This window comes from Armigeres subalbatus, chromosome 2 (assembly GCF_024139115.2).
Source record: "Armigeres subalbatus isolate Guangzhou_Male chromosome 2, GZ_Asu_2, whole genome shotgun sequence".
Classification (NCBI taxonomy): domain Eukaryota; kingdom Metazoa; phylum Arthropoda; class Insecta; order Diptera; family Culicidae; genus Armigeres; species Armigeres subalbatus.
In genome coordinates, this window is record NC_085140.1 from 46,117,337 (window position 1) to 46,140,627 (window position 23,291).

A 23,291-nucleotide genomic window follows, 5' to 3' on the forward strand; every position below is an offset into this window, starting at 1 on the left:
AACGCTCAATGTTGTTGATTTTAAATAAAGTAAATAAATAAATAACAGTGTTTTGATATTGATGAGACTTTTTTTTTCTAAAACCGCCTCAGTATTAGGCTATCCATGAGGACATTCAGCGATGGGACTGACAATCGAAATCAAAACAAAGTGTGTATGCAGTTGAACGGAACTCACGTCTGGTGTAAACCGCGCTTAACGCTTTCCTTTGAATTGTTCTGTCAGTCCGGTCAGAATCTGTCAAAAAATCAAGGTAAACAAAAATCGTCAGCTGATCGCAGCTGTCTTATGGATTGCCTTATTCAACGCCGTTCAATTCTTCGGCGCAATTTTCGATTTAATTTGCTGTATTTATTACATTCGTTATAATTTCCAAAACTTTTACGATGGCTGACATGTTTGGGAACAATATGGACAAAATTTTCGAAAGCATCAGCAACACCGCCAGGCTTGCTAACGAGTATGGCTCTTCAGGTAAGTAAATCATACAAGTTCTTTATTGTAATTGTAATTTTATTGAGTACGATATACTGTTGGTTTACACTTTACATCAGGGCAATATTTAAATATCAAGAACTATAAACTAAACTAATATTTTTTACAATTTGGCATTAAAGGCAGCTTAACAGTTAAGGTCGTATTAAGGAATTTTGTAAAATGCCAAAAATGCTAAATTATCCGTAAATAATTTTGACGTGGGATTACATTTTTATTTTGGAAAATAATATACACTGAATTCTGTTTTTACACGAGTTTGGGGGCAAAACTAAGTCACACGATCAAAAATACGAGCGAGAAAAAAATCGTGTAAAACAGAATACTGTGTATATGTAGTTTTAGTTACGAGATCAATATGTTATGTAGCTAGTCTTGTGAAATTTGTGTGAACTTCATGCTAGTTGAGCACTACCTAAGCTCTTTTTTGTAGTAGTGCTATACGTAGCCTTTACGTTAAAAGTTTGTATTGTCAATTAGGGGTATCCCTTTGTAATTGTTCAATAGGATACTTTCCATTATCTTCTAATTCTCCCATTTAGTATGCGATCACAAAATGTGATGTCGTGCCTTATTAAATCTCAAAAAACGGAAGTTTATTTTAATAGCTAATGTTCTGAATTATTTCAAACAAAATACTTAATAGACGAATCCGTGTAAAAATAAGAAGAAGGCACACGACGGTGTTAACTTAGACAGATCGTACAGCACAGCATAGGAAGATCATTTTAAAATGCTTATAATAAATTCTAGATAAAATGTAATAAAAATCTGATTGATGTATGATACGGAAAAAGTTCCGAAATGTATGATAGATACATTTTTGGAAAATACAAAAAATTGAGATAAGCTTCCAAATATGTAATTCAGAACTTTTTCCGTATCGTACATCAATCAGATTTTAATTACAATTTGGCTAGAATTTATTATAAGCATTTTACAATGATCTTCCTATGCTGTACTGGTAGGACCTGCCAAAGTTGACACTATTGTGTGTCTTCTTTTTATGTTTTTGTGGGGCGGGTGTGTTTTCAGAACATTTTTTTTTGGAAAAAAAAGTTTCTTCTAAAAAAATTGTCTTTGGGGAGGGTTTTATGCTCAAAACCAATCCCGTGGCTACGCCACTGTCCCATATGCATATGAATAGGAAATCTAGCAAGGAAAGGACTGATAAGCAATGACATACAGTACCTAATGGGTATCCAAACAAACACTTTTGTGCATCTACCAAAAACTCTTTTATTATTTTAATGTTTTGAAATATGAATCACTCTACAGATCAAAAAAATATCAAAGTCTACGGCGCACTGGCAGAAAAGTTGGTGGCAATCGAACAGAAATTTAACGGTCACAAGAAAGCCTTACAGGAGTCTTCAAAGGAAATAACTTTGGACGAATTTGATCGAGTAAGTCACAGAGATGCAAAGGTTAAAACCAAATAACACAAAATTTATATCGTTTTAGCGCTACAAATCAAGCTTGCCTGCTGGCAAGAGCAACGTGAAACAACTAAAACGATACAAGGAGTTCATCACCCACACTGGCTCAATCCTGCAAATCGACATTTTGCCACCGAGCAGCGGCAGAGCTCATTCCGATGACGAGGAAATGGAAATGGAGGAGGTGATCCAAAATCTGGATCCGATAACGAAGCGGCCTCTGGAAGTTCCAGTACGTAACAAGCTGTGTAAACACGTTTACGAAAAGAGTGCTATTGAAGAAATGGTAAGAACGAATCCTCGAACACGCTGTCCGGCGATGGGATGTGCAGCAGATCAGTTCGTGACGCTAGCGCACCTCGAAGAGGACGAAAATCTTCGACGCAAATTGATGCTTCAGCGGGAACAAGAATACTAGCAGGGTTTATTTGATGTTAAACAATTTCCACCATAATTACCATTCTATTCTCGATTATAATACAAGAACATGTTGAAATTTACGTTAAGAATTTTTGAATATTAATTTATGGTTGGTATGAGTGAACAGCAATTAACTGCATATTATTCGGCAACTCGGCCGTACGAAAATCTTTTTTTTTGTTGAGTATCTTGGCTTGGAGACGACCATGTAATTTAAATGGGAGGTATCGACAATATCATTCGAAACGTCTCACCTCACAAAAGGCGTAGAATAAGCGCTATTCATTCTTTGTTAATCACTGGATTGATTAGCGTTTTGGATTCTTCGAGTAAAGAATGAAGTGGGTCTGTTACAGTTCACAATAATCACATAACCCAAAGACAGGGATGTCAATCTCCCCGGAGAATTCACCGCGGTGCACATGTGCGCCTGCACCGCGGTGAATTCTCCGAATATAACCGCGGTGTTTCATGCTACACTCACCGAGCCGCACCGACACCGCGGTGTGCAGCAGAATAGCAGCAAATTACAGTGTGATTCCCGAGTATGCATATTGCGACCAAATATTTGCCAAATATGAAAGCGTGTATGGAATTGTATCGAATATGCTTGATGTGTAGAACTCGAAAATCGATGTCCGACGCCATTTTGAAATCCAAGATGGCGGCCATATGGATCAATTATTTGACGAGAAACCATGCAATATGGGTGTCTATCGATCCGGTTTTGGGTTTTGGGCCAAACATAATATAGGGGAACTGTTCCGATCTCCATCTCACTGTACATATATCCATCTCATCGCTAAACAAAGAAATACGGCACCAAATTTGTCGCTTTTTTTTGTCAACGTGCACTGAGCACTGCTGAAAAAAATCACATAAATAATAAACAAACCAAATTCCTTTCCATTGCTTTGTTTTTGATGGGATGAAAATAGGAGCTATGAGATGAAGTAGCGAACCGTTCCCCTACGTGTCACTGAGAAAATTTGAAAAGCGTCAACCATGCGGTGTTAGTTTTAAGAATGGGTAAATGATGTATTTTGGACAGACGCAAATAATGGTGTCGCCTTTTACATGACTATTTTACGCAGATTTTGGAATTTACCTGGATTTTTTACCAAGTTTTTTACGCGATTTTTCAGACCACAAAAAAAACGTTTTTACGCAGATTTTGGAATTTACACGATTTTTTCTGCGGTTTTGAATTAGGCGGAACATATTGGCCAATTAAAAATCGACTTCAGTGTACTCGATTTCATAAAAATAAATACCATAAAATCTTTCGATTTTCCAAATATTATAAAAATATATATTTCACAAGCATTTGCACGAGACCTTGCGTCCGTGCGGTTAGCGGCGCTAGTCGTCTGTGCTATGTGATATGTTTTGTGTTATAAACAGGGTACGTACTTTTCGTCTCGATGAGACGAAATCAAGCGATTTTCGGGTCGGAAGAGAATCTTTTTTCCGGAGCTTGTAGTCTTTCTCCTACCCCTAGAGCGAACTTAGAAGATAAGGAGCAGTTCTCGCTGAGACCTGGCCACTATTTGCACGAGGTTCTTAAAACTGCCTAAATGTATGTTCATTCGTAAGCTCTCGGCAAGTATATTAAGGATCCGAAATAAATTTTTCAGATTGACCCCTCGTTAGTTATACACGAAATCACTTTTATGGTCCCCTCGATTTTGGTCAATTCTTGACTCACCAAAACTGTCATAACTCCAACATTTCTCAACCGATCTTATGTCGAATTCGTTTTTAAAAAGTTCCAACCTAGGTTGGAACCAGTTCCAACCTAAGTGCTGTCAAAGTGTTTTTTTATTCGCTCATGTTGGAACTAGGTTCGCACTAGTTCCAACCCCAAAGCTGCCGGGTTCGCACTGTGTTGTTTCACGGTTTCGCACCAGGTTCACCAATACAACTGCACTTCAACTGTCAAAACCATATGGGTGGAATAAACAAGCCGAAGGCAAATACAAACCAGAGTAAAAACGAAACTGTTTGTGCATTTAATAAAGAATGCGCATCGAAAGCCGTTTTACGGAAATTTTTTATTCCCTATGATATTTGTCAACATTTGCATTATATTTAAATTCCCTTAGGACTTTTTTCAGTAATCCCAGGATAATTTATTTTAAACGGAAATATTATATTGCAATTTGTTCTTCAATTCCCCCATTAATTATTTATTTAAGTAGTTCTTCGAAAAATCATACGGAGATTCTTCAAAGAATTCTTATAATTCGTTCAGGTATTCCTCCTTGAAGTCTTGTATGCATTCCATTGTGAATTCTTCCCAGAATGCATTAGAGCATTATTTCAGGCATTCCTTCAAAATATTTTTCCAGAAGTTCATCTGGAAATTCCTCCAAGAGTTCCTACGAAATTTCTTCCAAGTATTTCTCTTGAAGTTCCTCCAGGAATTCCTCTGGAAGTTCCTCCAGGAATTCCTCTGGAAGTTCCTCCAGGAATTCCTCTGGAAGTTCCTCCAGGAATTCCTCTGGAAGTTCCTCCAGAAGTTTCTCCAGGAATTCCTTCGGAAGTTCCTCCAAGAATTCCTTCGGAAGTTCCTCCAGGAATTCCTCCCGAAGTTCCTCCAGGAATTCCTCCGGAAGTTCCTTCTGAAATTTCTACGGAAGTTCCTCCAGAAATTCCCCCGGAAGCTCCTCCAGAAATCCATCCGGAAGTTCCTTCAGAATTTTCCCCCTGGAATTCCTTCAGAAGTTCCTCCAGGAATTCCTCCGGAACTTTCTCCAAAAGTTCCTACAGAAGTCCCTCCAGAAATGTCTTCGGAAGTCCCTCCAGGAATTCCTCCGGGAGTTCCTGCAAAAGTTCCTCCAGGAATTCCTTCAAAAGTTCCTCCAGGAATTCCTCCGGAACATCCTTCAGAAGTACCTCCGGAAGTCCTTCCAGAAATTTCTCTGGAATTTCCTTCGGAAGTTCTTTCAGAAATTCCTCCGGAAATTTTTCCCGAAATTCCATCAGGAATTCCTTCGGATGTTCCTCCAATAATTTTCCCGGATGTTCTTTTGGAAGCTCTTCCAGGAATTGCTCCGAAAGCTCCTCCACGTATTTCTCCGGAAGTATTTCTGGAGGGACTTCCGAAGGAATTTTTGGAGGGACTTCTGGAGGTATTCCTGGAGGAACTTTCGGAGGAACTTCTAGAGGAACTTTCGGAATGAATTTCTGGAGGAACCACCGGAGGAATTCTTGCAGGAAAAGCTGGAGCAATTCCTGGAAGATCTTCCGGAGGAATTCCTGGGAGAACTTCCGGAGGAATTCCTGAAGGAACTACCGGAGGAATTTATGGTGGAACTTCCGGATGAATTTCTGAAGAAGCTTCCGGAGAAATTTCTGGAGGATCTTCCGGAGGAATGGGAGAACTTCCGGAGGAATTCCTGGAGGAACTACCGGAGGCATTTATGGTGGAACTTCCGGATGGATTTCTGGAGGAGCTTCCGGAGGAATTTCTGGAGGAACTTCCGTAGGAGTTTCTGGAGGAACTTCCAGAGGAATACCTGGAGGAACAGCTGGTGGGATTCCTGGATGAATTTCCGGAGGAATTCCTGGAGGAACATCCTGAGAAATTCCTGAAGGAAGTTCTAGAGGAATTCCTAGAGGTATCTCTGGAGGAACTTCCGGAAGATTTCCTGGAGGAACTTCCGGAGGAATTTCTGGAGGAACTTTCGGACGAATTCTTAGAGGAACTTCCGGAGGAATTTCTGACGGTACTTCTGGAGGAACTCCTAAATGAATTTGAGTAGGATTTCATGAATGAATTTCCAAATGATTTACTGAAGGAACTTCCGGAAGAAGTTTTGAAGTATTTTTGGAAGGAATTCCTGAAGGAATGTTCCAAAGATTTTCTGAAGGAACTTCCGAAGGAAATTATTAAGGAACTTCGGAACTTTCCTAACGTACTCCCGAGCTCCGAATAGATTCCTGAAGAAATTTCCGAAGGAATGCCTGAAGAAACATCCGGAGGAATTCCGGAAAGAAACTCCGAGTAAATGCCTGTAAGAACTTGCGGAGGAATTCCTGAAAAAGTGGAAAGGAATAGAGAATCGGGGTCGATATATCCATCCAAAAGTAAATTTCGTGATTCGCGAAAATCAGAGCGCGTATTTGATCATTTTATCATGATCTGATTCGTTGTGGCTCACAAACTGCCAGTGCACTGGTAAAGTCCGGTATGGTGTCGATCATATGTTTCGAATCAAAACAAACACGATGCCACGCACACCACCATATCCAATGACAGATGGAACTGAAAACGTTTTTTTATTCAGGGTTCGGGTTGGCACTGACCCAGGTTTAAAAACGAATTCGACATTAGAGATCAGCATATCGTTGGAAAAAAAGAGTGTGTCCTCAATTTGCAATAATAAAAATGGAGGCAGCCATAATAGATTTAGCCGCCATCTTGGATTTATTTTGGAAATTATTTTCCGCTAGGTTTGCAACTACCGATTTTGAATATCAATACATCGATAGAAAACTTAGCCTTTATTGTGCTTTGTGCGCTTTGTGCCCAAAAATCTCAGGTGTATGTTTTTTTTATCAAAAGTTATGTACGGTTTACCAAATTATTTTTTTAAGGCCCGTCTAATCAACGAACATTATTCCTATGGTTAATACGATACTACGACCTCAGTTCCTTGATTTCATACACTATTCTACGCCAAATATGATTTAAACATCAATAGCATATATACAACAGTATTTTATTTGAAGGGCTCAAAAGTTTTGAGCATAACGAACGGAGCCATATTCAAGTTATTGTTTAACCTTTTGTCTGTGCTCTGGGGTCAACATGACCCCATGCTACTTTGAAAGGCTGCCATTTTTGCCTTTCTCGTTTACTAAGTATACGTAAAGGCTATATGATCGCTCCAAAACCAAACTTTTTATAGAAGGCCCGGAGATCCATAGTGTTATATACCGATCGACTCAGCTCGACGAATTGAGGTGATGTCTGTGTATGTGTGTGTGGGTGTGCTTTTTTTCTTCCTAAGCAATGGAGGGGGAATCTGCTCAACAGACATCCTGGGTTGTCCAGGAAGTGCGGGGTTAGGGATCACCTTCAACAGCAAACGAGGGAGGCAGGACTACATCCCCTTCCCGCTAAACCGTTTCCATTGCCGCCAAGCCCATAGTCCCTTCGGTACAACCAGAAAGTAATGCTTCAAAGAGGGCCAGTGCACAACGCACCCTCGAGGTTAGCTGCGAGTCCTTGCAGCACCGAACATCGTAACTCGCTTTTTTAGAAGAACACCATGGTATCGTGCCAGCGCGTTGCCGGCTTTCCAGGTGGCCTTACCACGTCCTATGTCCTCGGAAAGTGGGAAGGGTCGACTTCGCGCCTGCTTCCCTCTGCACGACTGGTATCAAGAATGATGATGCCGCGTGCGCCCCAAATTGACCTTTCTGCGAGAGGGCCTATTCGCCAGCACACAGAGGGACTTGCCGACGCGGTGCCTACGCCTGCCCCAGCCTTGACGAGGACCCCTTTCCGTGTTGTTCTTCGCGCGGCCACTTGTTCGATGAAAGGATCGAGTTCGACCACAGAGCATGACCACCGGTATGACCCATGAAGCCGACTCTGATCCCTTGGACCACCTCTTATTTGCGCCTGAATTAGCCATCCTTGAGTCCACCTTCTGTGTAGCTCCGAGACGATTTGGGCTATAGCCGATAAAACGGCGTTCCAGCCAACTTCATCTTTACACATCCTCCGAACTAGGTTGTCCGGGGTAGTTTCTAGACCACATGTGGCAAGCATGTGGTCACGCATTGCGCGAAAACGTGAGCACACGAACAACACGTGTTCCGCCGTTTCCTCTAAACCTGCGCACACCAAACACTCGGACGAGGCCGAGCAAGCCAGCTGCGTTACCTGCACTGTGATTTTGCAGCACGCTTAAACGCCGGGCACATCAAACCCCCCATGGGGTGCTTGCTGTTCACAGCTTTGCTGGAACAAATCAAACAATTAGGAGGGTTCGTGCAGCATTGTGCCTTATGTCCCTCCAATCCGCAGCGTCGGCAGAGATTGCTTCTGTCAGGGCCTTTGCAGTCCCATTGCTTGTGCCCCGGTTCCAGGCACTTGAAGCAAACTTCGGGTTGCTCGTATATGCCCACAGGGCAAACCGACCATCCCACCTTGGCGCTCCCTAACTTGACTACCTTGGAGGCGTCCGCTGCAGATAGCCGAACCAATGCTACCTGTGTCCCTGCCGGACCTTTCCGTAGCCGAACGGCTGCGGTGGGCGTCTCCACTTCACACTGTCGCCGCTGTGCCTTGACCGCCTCGCCTAAGACTTCCTCCGCCAACTTCTTGTAGGCGGCGCCCTTTTGCGAGACGCCCCGCTTCAGCTCGAGGATCATCTCGCCCATCCGGGTACGTCTTATTCGACGTACGTCGGCGCCGTATGTGTGTGTGTGTGTGTCTGTGCGCACCCACCCCAAAAAAAATGTCACTCATTTTTCAGGTAGGGGGAATGACGGCTTTGGCAGGTTTTGTTCTATTATTGGCAGGGGTTTTTTATGACTGACTAGGCTCAAATTTGGCCTAAACATTCTTTGCATATCAAAGAATATTGTGGCCAAATTTCATAAAATTTGGTCGACAAAAACCCCCCTGCCAATAATAGAACAAAACCTGCCAACGCCGTCTTTCCCCCTACTTATCCTTAACCGATTTACTCGCAACAAGTTGCATTCCACGCAGGATACTCTACCATTGTTTCCTATTGAAAATTGGCCAGATCGGACTATGGGCTCAAGAGTATACTATTTTTATAATGCACGAGAAAGGCACCATCACCGCTAGGTGGATTAATCAGGGTTTTTTTATTTTTCAACTGATTTTCGTAATTTTTGGAAGTTTGGTAAAACTCGCCGAGATCTTTCCGCTAGGTGCAAATTCACTTGAAAAATCTTGAAAATAAACGCTACAGTCTAATTTTATGAAAAAACTTACGTTGTCTGTGCTCTGGGGTTATATTGACCCCAAATTGAAATGGTTATAACTTTTTGGTTGTTTGGTCAATTCCGGATTTTTTGGGCTGTTTCGAAATAGAATTTAATCATCTTTTAGAATGTTACCTAAGATCGACTATAGGTGGGAGGGTACCTCGCAGGGAGGGGTTTTCGTAAAAAAGGGTACGAAAACAGTGATTTTTTATGTTTATTTTGCTTATATCTGAAAATCCAAACCATTTTCAACTCAGAAAAAATATTTTAAGCTCTTTTTAGTAATAATTGGTTTAATTAAATGGAGAGTACTTAACTCGTCTTAGGCATTTTGAACTGCCACTTTTCAAAAAGGTTATGCAGGAAGGCGTGTGCTTTGATATGAGGCATTGATTAGTTTAGAATTCGGCCGCTAGGTGGTGGTATGTATGAACCGAAAAAAAGGCGGCGCTAGTGAGCAGTTATATTTGACTATCTTGTTCCATGTAAGATCTGTGGACTGTTCACATTGTTTGTATGCCGGAAGTGTTGAGAAAAATGTTTCGATCCGATTGATTGCACTGTGAAACATAAACAATAACAATTTGCCATTCATTCTAATGCTGATAAACAAGATGTCATTCTGACATCTCACTACTGACAAACGAAATGTCGACTGTCAATCCAATGTCGACCATGGAAGGAAGAACTTGTATCCAATCAGACATTGTATGCAATAATGTACGAAGAGCTTCTTGTGGCAAACAAGAAGCTTTACGAGTTGCATGGAACTTAGAAGTTAGAATTAGTTGTATACAATATAGACACTGTAGATTACATAGACAAGCTTATACAGAATTTGAAACTAGAATGATTGTATCTATAAATAACCATGTTTGATATAAACCACCTGACGTATTGAAAGCTCAATAAATTATCTTCAAACCTGAGAACAATCCGAGTATTATTTGGAAGAAAGATTCTCAAAAAAATGGTTATGGGCCCAGTGGTTAACTGGCAGTAACGGTCGTACTATACCGTTGGACACAGACTTCCTTCTGGACTGGTGGACGATTCTGGACTGGTGGACGACTCTGGACTGGTGGACGATTCTGGACTGGTGGACGATCTTGGACTGGTGGAAGACTTTGAACCGGTGGACGATTCTGAACCGGTGGACGATTCTGGACTGGTGGACGATTCTGGACTGGTGGACGATTCTGGCCTGGTAGACGCTTCTGGAGAGGAACCAGAAGGAATGACTTCGGCGAGCAGCAGTGGACGCAGGAGCGGTGGCTACGAGAGGGGAACTCTCGAGCGCACCATGCCGATCACCGGCGTCCTGCTCAGCGGGGACCGCGCCAATGTCTTTGATGGCACGGAGGCCAATTTTCCAGCCTGGAAGTGGCGTATTGAGCACAGGTTGGCTAAACTTAAATTAGCTCATACGCCGACACCGATTGAAGAAGAATACTATGCCCCAGTTCCCGGCGAATCGGAAGAGAAGAAGAAGGAGAGGATGGAGCGTTAGAACAAACGAAAAGAAGAAGACGTTGAGGCTCTGGACGAGATCGTCATGCTCGTGAACAACGACATCCTCAACAAACTCATCGGACTGGAATACGCGAAAGACGCCATGGATGTTTTGGTAAAAACATACGAGAAGGCGGGAACTGCTGCCATGGTCAGCATGAGAGAGAGGTTATGCTCCATCAAATACCGCAAACATAACTCGTTAAGGGAAACCTTCGACGAATACGATCTGATAATCAGAGAATTGGAGAGAATGCGTTCTGGAATAACTCAGGAAGAGAAGGTCCATGCCCTACTCAGCGCTATTCCAGACCATTACAAACATGTCAAAGGAGCATTGCTTGTTCTGTACAATGAAGAGTTGTGCCAGAAGTCCGTGACTGACATCAAGCGGATGTTTTTCGACGCCGAATCCGGGGAAGACTTTCAGAAGGAACCCCGAAACATAGCGCTAGCATCGAAGAAGGCGACAACCCGATGCTTTGGATGCAACGAGATCGGTCACTTCAAGAACAAATGTCCTTTAATGAAGAAGTTCATTGCCAAGGAGAAGGAGAAGTACCTGAAAGAAAAGAAGAATAACCCAAAAAGAACAATCGCCATGATGACTAAAACCAACGCGGAGAAAGCCAGAAAGTTTGAGAGGAAGCGGGTAAGATTCGTGGTAGATTCGGGAGCGAGCGACCACATGGTCAACGACAGAAATCTTCTGGAGGATATCCAAGATTTGGAGAAACCTGTGTTGATTTCCACAGCAAAGTCTGGAGAAAGGCTTCGGGCTACGAAGATGGGGAAGATTAAGTTAAAAAGCATTGTCGGGAAAAATTTAATAAAGAATGTTGAATTGTACAATGTCTTTTTCATCCCTGAACTTGAAGAAAATCTGCTTTCTGTAAGAAAAGCTAGTAAAAGCGGAAATAGGGTTACTTTCATTGATGAAGAGGTCATTTTTGAAAATGAGGGCGAAGTGATTGCTTCGGGAAGCTTCATTGAAGGTTTGTTCCACCTTGATTTCGTTTGGGAAGCAAAGTCTATTGAATATGCTGAAGGTTCAGCATATATTGGAAACCAATTGAGTTTAGAGACTGTGCATAAGCGAATGGGACACTTGAGTATTTCGGGGATAGAAAAGCTAATAAAGAAAGGAATGGTTGAGGGTATCAATATACATTCAGCAGACTGGAGTAAAGCGGATATGTGTGAAGGATGTTTAGCAGGGAAACAGACCGCTAACAAATTCATACATATGAAACACCCAAGATCGAAACGGCCGCTTGAATTAATTCATTCAGACGTATGCGGGAGCATGGAAAAGGAAACGTATGACGGATACCGCTACTTTGTGACCTTTATAGATGACTACACCTACACACACTTTCTGGTAGTTTATCTTTTGAAAAATAAATCAGAAGTTTTTGAGAAATTCAAGGAGTTTGAAGCCATGTCTTCATCGTATTTTGGTACACGAATTTCTATGCTAAGGTGTGATAATGGTGGAGAATATGCCAATACCGAATTTCAAACTTATTGTAAGAAAAATGGAATTTAAATGATATTTACAGTTCCATACACTCCACAACAAAATGGCGTTAGTGAACGCATGAATCGAACTTTGATGGAAAAAGTTAGAGCAATGCTGTATGATAGTCAGCTATCCAAGGATATGTGGGGAGAAACATTATATGCAGCAACATATCTGATAAATAGATCCCCAACAAATGGGGTAGATGAAAACAAAACAACAATGGATATAGACTGTGGAATAAAAATACACGATCTGTCGAGATTGGTAGAAACGTGATATTCAACGAGTCTAATATCATCAATGATGATTTTAGGTCAACCGAATCAAAAGAACATAATTTCTCGTCGGATCAAGACGTGATTATAAACGCACGATTTGATCAAAGAATGTTGTCAGAAGGCACAGAAAATGGAACGGAACAGTTGTCAGCGGAAGATTCGATAGACGGTGATCGTACTATAGTCGAGATAGATCAGGAAGATCAACAATCACTCGAAGAATCAGTTGAAGAAACTGACTATGAAAGTACATACGAAAGTCACGCAGACGAAGAAGATGAAGACGACGAACAACAAGGGTTACGGCGAAGTAAACGAGAAAGAAAAATACCAACTTGGTATTCAGATTATAAAGCACATTTCGCCGGGATATGTAACGAAGTTATTCCACAAAACATAGAAGAACTGAAGAGAACTGAAGACTGGGAAGAATGGAAACTGGCAATTCAAGACGAACTCGACGCATTACATCAAAATGACACTTGGACAGTTGTTAACTGTCTACCAAAAGGTGTAAAACCAATTCAAACGAAATGGGTTTTTTCGATGAAAGAAGATGGAAGGTATAAAGCTAGATTGGTGGCAAAAGGGTGTTCTCAGCGTCCTGGTTTTGATTTTGCTGAAACCTATCCACCAGTTGCTAAACTAGAGAGCGTTCGGTTGGCCCTAGCACTGGCCAACGAACATAATTTGCATGTACATCAAATGGATGTCAAGACTGCATTTCTAAATGGAGAATTAGACGAGGAAATCTATATGAAACTCCCAAGAAATGGAAATGATCAAGGTCACATTGTTCAACTTCATAAGTGTTTATACGGCTTGAAGCAAGCCAGCCGATCATGGAATAAACGCTTTGATGATGCTATACGAAAACTTGGTTTCATTCCATTGAAAAATGACTGTTGTATATACAAGTCGAAATCCAAAGGAATAATACTCATCTTATATGTAGATGACATTCTGGTAATTGGAAAGAATACTGAAGATATATCCTGGGTTAAGGAAAAGTTAGGAAGGTTATTCCAAATGAAAGATATGTTGGAGGTAAAGCATTTTCTGGGAATGGAAATCGTACGTGATTTTGAAAATCAGACGATAGAAATTTCTCAACCACAATACATAGAGAAGCTTCTCAAAAGATTTGGAATGGCCGAGTGCAAACCAGTGGGGACACCATTGGATTACAACACCAAATGGTCGAAGTCTGAGGAAAAACTCACCGAACAGCCTTACAGAGAATTGCTTGGATGCCTACAATACCTTTCGATAACATCAAGACCAGATATTTGTACTGCAGTCAGCATTTTGAGCAAATATACGAACTGTGCCACGGACTGGCACTGGTCAGGATTAAAACGAATATTGCGATACCTACGGGGAACGACCGGCACAAAAATTGTATACTCAAAACATGAAGATAGGCCCCCATTAGTAGGATTTGGTGATGCAGATTTTGCAAACGATCCAGATGATAGAAAATCATTATCAGGATATGCATATCTATTATATGGCAATCTAATTTCGTGGTCAACGAAACGGCAACCAACCATCAGTTTATCAACGAGTGAAGCGGAATTGATTGCACTGTGCGCTGCTGCAAAAGAAGGGGTGTGGCTAACATCACTTCTCAATGAATTGAATATCATTACAACACCATTCATCATCAAGGAAGACAGCATCCCGTGCATCAGTATAGCAGAGGAGCCAAGATCACACAAGCGAATGAAGCACATGGACATCAAATACCTTTTCATTCGGGAACTTATCAAAGGAGGGAAACTCAAGCTGCAATTCATCCCAAGCGTAGACCAACCAGCGGATGCGTTTACAAAGGGGTTACCTAAAAACGCGCATAGAAAACTGTTTAGTATGTTGAATGTGGGGAAGTGTTGAGAAAAATGTTTCGATCCGATTGATTGCACTGTGAAACATAAACAATAACAATTTGCATTCTAATGCTGATAAACAAGATGTCATTCTGACATCTCACTACTGACAAACGAAATGTCGACTGTCAATCCAATGTCGACTATGGAAGGAAGAACTTGTATCCAATCAGACATTGTATGCAATAATGTACGAAGAGCTTCTTGTGGCAAACAAGAAGCTTTACGAGTTGCATGGAACTTAGAAGTTAGAATTAGTTGTATACAATATAGACACTGTAGATTATACAGAATATGAAACTAGAATGATTGTATCGATAAATAACCATGTTTGATATAAACCACCTGACGTATTGAAAGCTCAATAAATTATCTTCAAACCTGAGAACAATCCGAGTATTATTTGGAAGAAAGATTCTCAACAGGAAGAACGTCAAGATAATATTTAGTAGAGAACCCGGAAGAGGCCGCAGGCTTCATGGAAGGCCGCGTACACGATGGCTTTTTGCAGTTGAAGAGGGTGTCCACATTGAGCAATTTGCACCGAGCAGGATATGGAGGATAAGTGGATCACGCCATGGTAAGTGACGCAGGGCCATTGGAATAAACCTCCGTTGGACACGTTCAACGTCCATACAACGTCATTCGGAGTCCGGATAATAGAAGCTGTTTCCACGATAGGTCGAACCAGCGCACAGTACAATGACTTCAAGTAATCAGATCAGTAAAGTCCTTCGCAATTTTCGATATGAAACCCAGTTGGCGGTTTGCCTTGGCAATTATCGACGTATAATGGGTGTTGAACGTCAGTTTTGAATCCAACACAACTCCAAGATCAGTAACCTCCGTAACTCTTTGAAGTGTGGTTCCATCAATACGGTAATCAAACAATAATGGGTGTTTTGAACGATGGAAGGTCATTACAGAGCACTTTGGAACATTGACAGTCAATTTGTTCTGATAGCATCAGGTAGAGGTGTGCACCGCCGCCGGCAGTTTTAGACACGCCGCCGCTGCCGACATTTTTGCATCGGCGCGCCGCCGTTTTAAATTTGTCACGCCGCTGATCTATAATTTTCCACGCCGATTCAAATTTTAAGAAGTCCGCAAAAATTCCTGATTGATCCCTTCAATATCACGTTGGAAATCCAGATAATGTTTTGATACTGATTTTCTTGAAAATTCCATACATTGAAATATCAAAAAACTACTCTCCGTAAAAACTGAGCAAAAACTCTTGCGAAGGATTTCTCATTGAAACCCAAAGAATTTCTCGTTGGAATTGAATTTTTGAACGAGAAAGGATCATTTGGCAGAAAACCATTTGGCCGAAGACCACAAGGCTGTAGGTTGTTTGGTTGAACACATCGTTTGACCGAATGGACTATTTGGTAGAAGACTGAATAGCCTAAAGTTATTTTGTCGAAAATGTAATTTGTTCGAACAGTTCATTTGCCTGAAAATATCGGTTGACCAACTAACGAAAAAGGCCGAATATGTCCTTTGGGCGAAATTGTTGTTTGACAGAAAGTATCATTTGGCCGATAATGTCGTTTGGCTGAATTGGTCATTTTGGATATTTTCAAGACATTAATTAAAGAAACTTTTGAATTTCGCCGGAAAAATATGATAAACTTCCCAACACAATACTTTAAGTTTTTCCAGAATATTTATATGGAAATTATTCTCAGGTTTTCCACGGGAGCTACTTTGAAGTTTTGAGAAATCTTTGGAATTACCATGGTGAGCTTTTGGATACCCCAAGGTAACTTGTTTGGAATTCCAGCGAAAAATTCTTCGGATTTTATTTGAGATTCTCATCAGAATATTCAAGGGAAGTTGTTCCAAATTTCTACATGATAATATTCGGAATATTCGCGGAAAGTTCCTGTTGAGTTCCTGTAGAGTACTCTTCAAAATTTACACAGAAAATCTTCATAATTGCAGGAGTTTTTGACTGGAAGAAGGAATGCTTTAACGTTGACTTTCTCAATCTGGATTGATAAAGAAGACTACCCAAGTAACCAAACATTCCTTTAAAGGTACGTTTTTCGCTTAATCAGCTTGACTGAAGTGGCTATATAGCATTCTAAGCAGCCTAAATTTTAAGTCGTTAAAGGAACCTGAAAGTTCCTTCACGAAGTTATAGAGCCATCTAAGCAGCTTCTAAAAGAACTTGCGGAAAATTATTTTCCGGGTGTTTAAAATTATATTTTTTTATGAGTGTTGGAAGGGGAATTGTCGAAGTCTATTTATATTTTATTTGTTGTTTTTGTCTCTTTCTTGCTTATCCTCCTGATGGTGGTATTGAACTCGATGTCTCAGCGTGCAGGTCCCTGCATGATCCGATGCGCCAGCGGACATATTTAAAACGAGTGAGTAATGTCACTTACTGATCCAAGTACAAATAATCTTCAGTGCTAACATGATGAAGTTTAAATTGTAGTCATTTCATCAACAGATCATAACACATCGACAGTGTAGTGGTTAGCAATTGCGGCTCTAATGCAAAATCTGCGAGTTCGAATCCCACTTCATTCATTTTTTTTCATGAATGCTTTAAATTGCTTTATTAGAATGACTATATAAATTCAATTTTTCTTATTCAGTTTTGCTTGAGAATTTTAGTTGAACTTTTGGAAACATAGAAGTCTGTTAAAAGGTTCGCAGTGAACTTTTATGTTCGAAGTTCTTAAAACGCTATTAAGAAGCCTTTAATTTACTTTGTAGTTGCTAGAGAGTGCCTTTGGAACTTCTTTAGAACTTGAAGTTGCTTAAAGTTCACATTGGAACTTTTGGGAGCCAGAAGTAGCTTCACGACTTATTTAGCTTCCTAATCAGCTAGAAAGTACTGTCGAAACTTCATATGAACTCTTAGAAACTTCAAAGGGGATTTGCATAACAATGACGAAATTTTGGTTGCTTTGGTAGTTTGGCATAGCCAACGTTAAAACAGAAAATTCTTCAGAATATCCGCGGGAGACTCGCTTGAATGTTCACGAAATTCATCATTTTCCGCGGAAATGTAGATTTAAAAAAATCTTTGGTTTTCAGGCCTTGGAAAATTCGTTCAAAAACGAACGAATGCTTCGTTTTTAGCCCGCAGTGAGGTTTTAATTTCGGTACACCGATTGATGTGCGCTCGACGACGTGCTGCTGGCTGCACGAACAAGGGAAGAGACAAATACAAAGCATTCGTTTTATACATTGAAAGTGGGGAGTTTTGAACGTGGCATCTTCACAAGCCGGGTAGTGCCGAAGAGGCATCGTTCAGTAGGGCAGTGTGAAATGAGGATGGTTCCTTCGTTCATCGGCAGTGTTTCAGATGCGAGTGAGTGTTGTGTGAATACAAAACCATATTAGCTAGAAAGAGAGAGAATGCATCATATACCTCTCTTTCGCACATTCATTCCAACTGAAATGCGCAACTCAGTATAAGTGAGTTAAATATTCTCTGCACTAGCGGGTGTTTGATTTCACTCTCCAGCTGTTTCGTCCAGCAGTGCTACATGGAGCGAGGAAGCATTCTTCACCAAGCACTTTGGAATTGTTATCTCATGGAGCTACATTCCTCGGGAGTATATATTGTACTGAAGCATCGGTCCTCATCTTCATTGCTTCATTCATCCAAGCTTTTTAACGGGAAATTGCTCAAAATGTTTAAGGATTTTCTTTGGATTTCTACAGGAACACGCAGAAGAATCTTGCAAGATTGAAACAACTATTCCGATTGTTGCATCAAACAACGCGAATATTGTTGTTCCAATCTTCAATGTTGATGTTTCATCATGTTCGCATGCTTTATTCAATTGAATATTATTGTTGTTTCAATCTTGCATCGCATGATTGAAACAATAATAATATTGTTCTTTTGACAACCATTTCATGATTTGGAAAATCTGTATAAACTGATCAACATAAATCATCCTGCAGAGGTAAAGTGAATGACTCTCACTCCCCATGTAAATAGTTAGATTCTGCTTCTGTCACCTTTTCCTCTTTGGTTGTTGTCATTATATTGTCGATAAAGTAGTTTCACAGCGTTTTCGAATGTAAAAACAACCATGAATATTGTTATTTTCTGATGTATTATTTGACAGTGACAGCTGGAAAGCATGGTTGAAACAAATATATTCGAGAATTGAATCAACTATCGCGTATGGTTGATTCAATCCTATTTGTGGTTGTATCAACAATAAATATTGTTATTCATAAATCAATGCAAAAATATAGTTGATTTGAAGCAGAATCCGGTTGATTCTACCGTATTTTTTTCTCCGTGAAATTCTATGTATTGTCAATAAGAAATTCTTGGGAAATTCAATTGGCCGAAAGCACCAGACGACCGAACTGGTAATTTGACCAAAAAAGCCGTTTACCCTAACAAGTCGTCTGGCCGAAACGATCGGTTGGCCGCATAAGTCATTAAACGAAAATGCCTTTGGCCATTTGGCAGAAAATGTTATTTGACATACGTCCAAATGTCAATTACTAGCAATTGAAAAAAAAATACGGTAGAATCAACCAGATTCTGCTTCAAATCAACTATATTTTTGCATTGATTTATGAATAGCAATTTTTTCAATATTTATTGTTGATACAACCACAAATAGGATTGAATCAACCATACGCGATAGTTGATTCAATTCTCGAATATATTTGTTTCAACCATGCTTTCCAGCTGTCACTGTCAAATAATACATCAGAAAATAACAAAATTCATGGTTGTTTTTACATTCGAAAACGCTGTGAAACTACTTTATCGACAATATAATGACAACAACAAAAGAGGAAAAGGTGACAGAAGCAGAATCGAACTATTTACATGGGGAGTGAGAGTTAACCACTTTACCACTGCACCGTGCTTACTTCATCTCGACAAGATGATTTATGTTGATCAGTTTATACAGATTTTCCAAATCATGAAATGGTTGTCAAAAGAACAATATTATTATTGTTTCAATCATGCGATGCAAGATTGAAACAACAATAATATTCAATTGAATAAAGCATGCGAACATGATGAAACAACACCATTGAAGATTGGAACAACAATATTTGCGTTGTTTGATGCTACAATCGGAATAGTTGTTTCAATCTTGCAAGATTCTTCTGCGTGCTGAATAAATAATAATATAGCATATCATGAACCCTTGCACAAAACCCAGGTGGAGCTGCCAAGGTCATTATAGATTAGCATTAGCATTGTTACGGTGTAATTCGTAGATTGGACACTAGTGATACTCATGTTTTACTTTTGAGATCCTTATCTAGAATGCTATCAGAAGTCAAGAAGGGGAGTGGTTCTTGATTCCAGTCTTAAATAAAAATAACAAAAGCATGAGGATTACTACTCCTGGCCACGCCCATCTTCACCGTAACTAGGGAGAGGAAGGAAGTGTTGATGTAGTACTTACTTAACGAGAGGCCACCGACTTAGCGACACCCTCATAAGTACCACGAAGTTGGATAATGAGGAAGGTAATCGTTGTGTCAGGGTTTGCCTGTAGCTGGCAATATAACCGTGGTAGATCTTACCCCGTAACACACCACGTAAAGGTGTCTACCCAGCATTACGGGTCGAGCTGCCAAGGTCATTATAGATTCTTCTAAAATCAACAATTAGCTATTGAATGGATAATAAGGTCAGCAATGGCCACTCGTTTGGCGAAATGGCCTTTTTGTCAAATGACAGTTGAACAAAATTCCGTAACCTTTTTAATTTTTAAGCCAAAAATCATCTAGCCAAATTTTACATAGGCGAGCCGAACTGAACGATTATCTGAATCTGTTATCAGGTCGAAAAAGGTTCTACCGAAAATATAGTTTGGCCGAAAGCGACATACAGCCGCAAGGAACATTCGGCTGAACTGGTAATTTGATCGAAAAAGGTCATTTGACTGAAAATGCTGTAAGGCCGAAAAAGTCGTTTGACCGAATAGATCATTTGACTAAAAATGCAATTTGGTAAAAATGGTCATTTGGCCCGACAACGTCCTTTCTGCCGAACAACCATTTCGGCCAAATGGCGTTTTCTGCGAAAAGTATCGTTCGGCTGAATCAACCATTTAGTCGTTTAGCCGAATAGGTCATTTGGCAAAAAATGCCGTTTGGCTGAAAGGGTTGTTTTGCAGAAAAGCCATTTTCGGGCCAAATGGCTCTTTCTGACAAATGACCACCTAACAAACGGGATTTTCGGTCACATGAACTATTTGGTCTGACGATTGTTTCGGCCAAAGTACAAGTTCGGTCCAATGTCTCTTTCGGCTATATGTCGCTTTCGACCAAACAACATTTGTGGACAAACAATTTTCGACCTGATGACAGTTTCGGATATACGTTCAATTCGGCCCAATGGGATTTGGTTAGATGACTTCTGGCTTACAAAGTAGAGTGGTTACGAATTTTCGTTCAATAAGGCCAATCGTCGTAAATGCGGTTTGGCCAAACTAGTGGACGGACATTTTTGACTATATATATTTCAGACAGATGACCTATTCGGCCGAATGACATGTTAGGGAATACGACTTTTTCGGACAAATTATCGGTTCGGCCGTATTTTTCTTTCAGCCAATGGAATTTCTCAAGAATTTTTTATGAACAATACACTAGTCGTTTACGTTTCAATTGCTTTTCGATAACTACAACGTATTCTAGACATCAAACGGTTGTCAGTCGACGTCAGATGCAATAGAAGTGCACCTGATTATGCAGCGCAATGCAGCTATCATCGACTTTGACATTGTTCTGAAGTTCAGGGGTTTAACAGAATTGCAGTTAAATGACTTTCAGTTATCAAACGTCTACTGTACGAAGAATTTCTCTTAGACACCCAAAGAAATTCCTTAAAAATTCTCCGTTGAAATAAAAAAAAATTATCAAGATCTACATTTTGAACAACCTTCCGCGGAAATTGTTAAGAAATTTCTGTTGATTTCCGGAGAATTTCTCGTAAAAATTTCAGAGAATTTCCCTTGAAAAGTCCATAGACTTCTAGTTTTTAACGTTGGGCATGCCAAACTAGCCGTCTTAATTATTTTAGACTGAGCAAGCCAACGTTAAAACACCCATTCTACCAGCCGCACTCTTCTACAATTACGAGGATTTTTCTGTGTAAATTTCGAAAAATATTCAACAGAATCTCGAAAGAAACTTTACGAACATTTCCTGTAGAAACTTGGAACAATTTCATATGTAAATTCCGAAGAATCTGCTGCTGAAATTCCAAACAATTTTCTTCAAAATTTCCAGAGCTTGTGTTGGTAATTCCAAAAAAATCTTGATACTTCAAAGTAGTTCTCGTGAAAAATCCGAATATAAATTCCATTTTGGAAAAACTTAAAGAACTTTTTGAGGAAGTTCATCAAATTTTTCAGGCGAAATTCAAAAGATTCCTCGCCTCCCGAAACAAACCAAAAAAATGGCTTTCTGACCAACGCCGCTGCCGCCTAATATTGGACCGGTGCACATGTAATGAACACGTTCAACAAACTTTGCAGACGATGACAGTCATCAACTGATCGTACTATTAGCAGGGTTCGTATCGCTCACTCAATCTCAGGAGCACAGGATGCTCCCTCACGAAAATTTTCGGGGGGAAATCGCTTTTCGTGAAAGAAAAACAGCCTGGCGAGTGATAACCATTTTTCGCTCACTTCGATTGCCGCCAAACGTTGGTTTGCTCCTTTTCTTTCATATTCGAGTCTTTTGGTGGCATCTTCAATGCAAATAGTAGTCGCTTATGTAATACAAATAATCTAATGCTTTCATACAGATAGCGTGGTGGTGTGGCTAGAGTAAGCGCATCCCTGCGGCTATTATTGTTACTATTCTGGGTTCGAATCCCGGCGCGGCCATACAATTTTGTAATTGTTCTGTGATAATTCTCGCGAAAAGTGAGTGAGAGGGTAAAAGTGATGAAACGGAAAAGGATTTTCATCTAATAGGCAAGATTTTCGTTTATCATTCAAGGGTAATTGTAGAGAAAGATTGATAGGTGAAAGATGATCCTCAACATAAACAACGAAAAAAGATTCTCCCTTGGCCCGAGAAACGCTTGCTTTGGTCTCATTGAAACAAAAAGTTGAAACCCTGACTATTAGATATATTTTCAGGTCGTCTGCATAGATAATTCTGCAATCCAAATCCAATTTCAACGGAACGTCGTTGAAGTAGAGTGTAAACAGCAGAGGTCCCAAGTTACTTCCTTGTGGCACGCCAGATAAGTTGCAGAAAGGGGACGAAACGTACGAGCAGTACTGGAATAAGTCGTGATCGTCATAAGACAGAGAGCAAAGCGCCTTTTTCTATTTCAGGCGACCAAATGAAAGAATCGTGGTTTCTTTGATCAATTTCGCGTGAAAGGCAGTCATGAAAGGATGTTGTGCTTTATTTTAAAATTATAATTTCTAAATTATTTCAATAGATAGATATATGCAAAGAATAGTGACTAGTCGATAAATTAATCATATTCCATTAAATCACCGGGTTGAAAGTGGAAATAAGCACAAAAATAAAGCAGATATTGCACACTTTCATGCCCTGTCACGGGACAAATATTTTTTGAGATTTTTGTAGCATGCCATTCATCCTTCGCGTTTCTATAGATATTGAAAGGGGCCGATATGTTAACATCGCGTGACATCTCTCATTGAAAATGAGAAATTCCAGTACTGCGTACGAGTCAATTTTCACACGGAGTGTTCTGCCAGTTGGGTAAGAACCAAGCCACGAAGTGAGTTTGGTCGTTGCTCCG

The 23,291-nt window shown here is 40.3% G+C and overlaps 1 protein-coding gene across 1 annotated transcript; it reads left to right on the forward strand.

The window, feature by feature from the left end:
* The first annotated feature begins 230 nt into the window (after positions 1-230).
* LOC134218516 (E3 SUMO-protein ligase NSE2-like) lies at positions 231-2,434 on the forward strand. The gene is made up of 3 exons (XM_062697620.1): positions 231-474; positions 1,774-1,901; positions 1,960-2,434. The coding sequence occupies exons 1-3, from the start codon at positions 387-389 to the stop codon at positions 2,350-2,352; spliced, it is 609 nt and encodes a 202-aa protein (XP_062553604.1). The 5' UTR covers positions 231-386; the 3' UTR covers positions 2,353-2,434.
* Positions 2,435-23,291: the final 20,857 nt, after the last annotated feature.

What these genes read in the sequence shown, in the direction of transcription:
- LOC134218516 (XM_062697620.1), top strand. Translation starts at nt 387, where the DNA reads ATGGCTGACATGTTTGGGAACAATATGGACAAAATTTTCGAAAGCATC. An exon ending in TAACGAGTATGGCTCTTCAG is followed by an intron (nt 475 to 1,773) that starts GTAAGTAAATCA and finishes ATCACTCTACAG; the next exon opens with ATCAAAAAAATATCAAAGTC. An exon ending in CTTTGGACGAATTTGATCGA is followed by an intron (nt 1,902 to 1,959) that starts GTAAGTCACAGA and finishes ATATCGTTTTAG; the next exon opens with CGCTACAAATCAAGCTTGCC.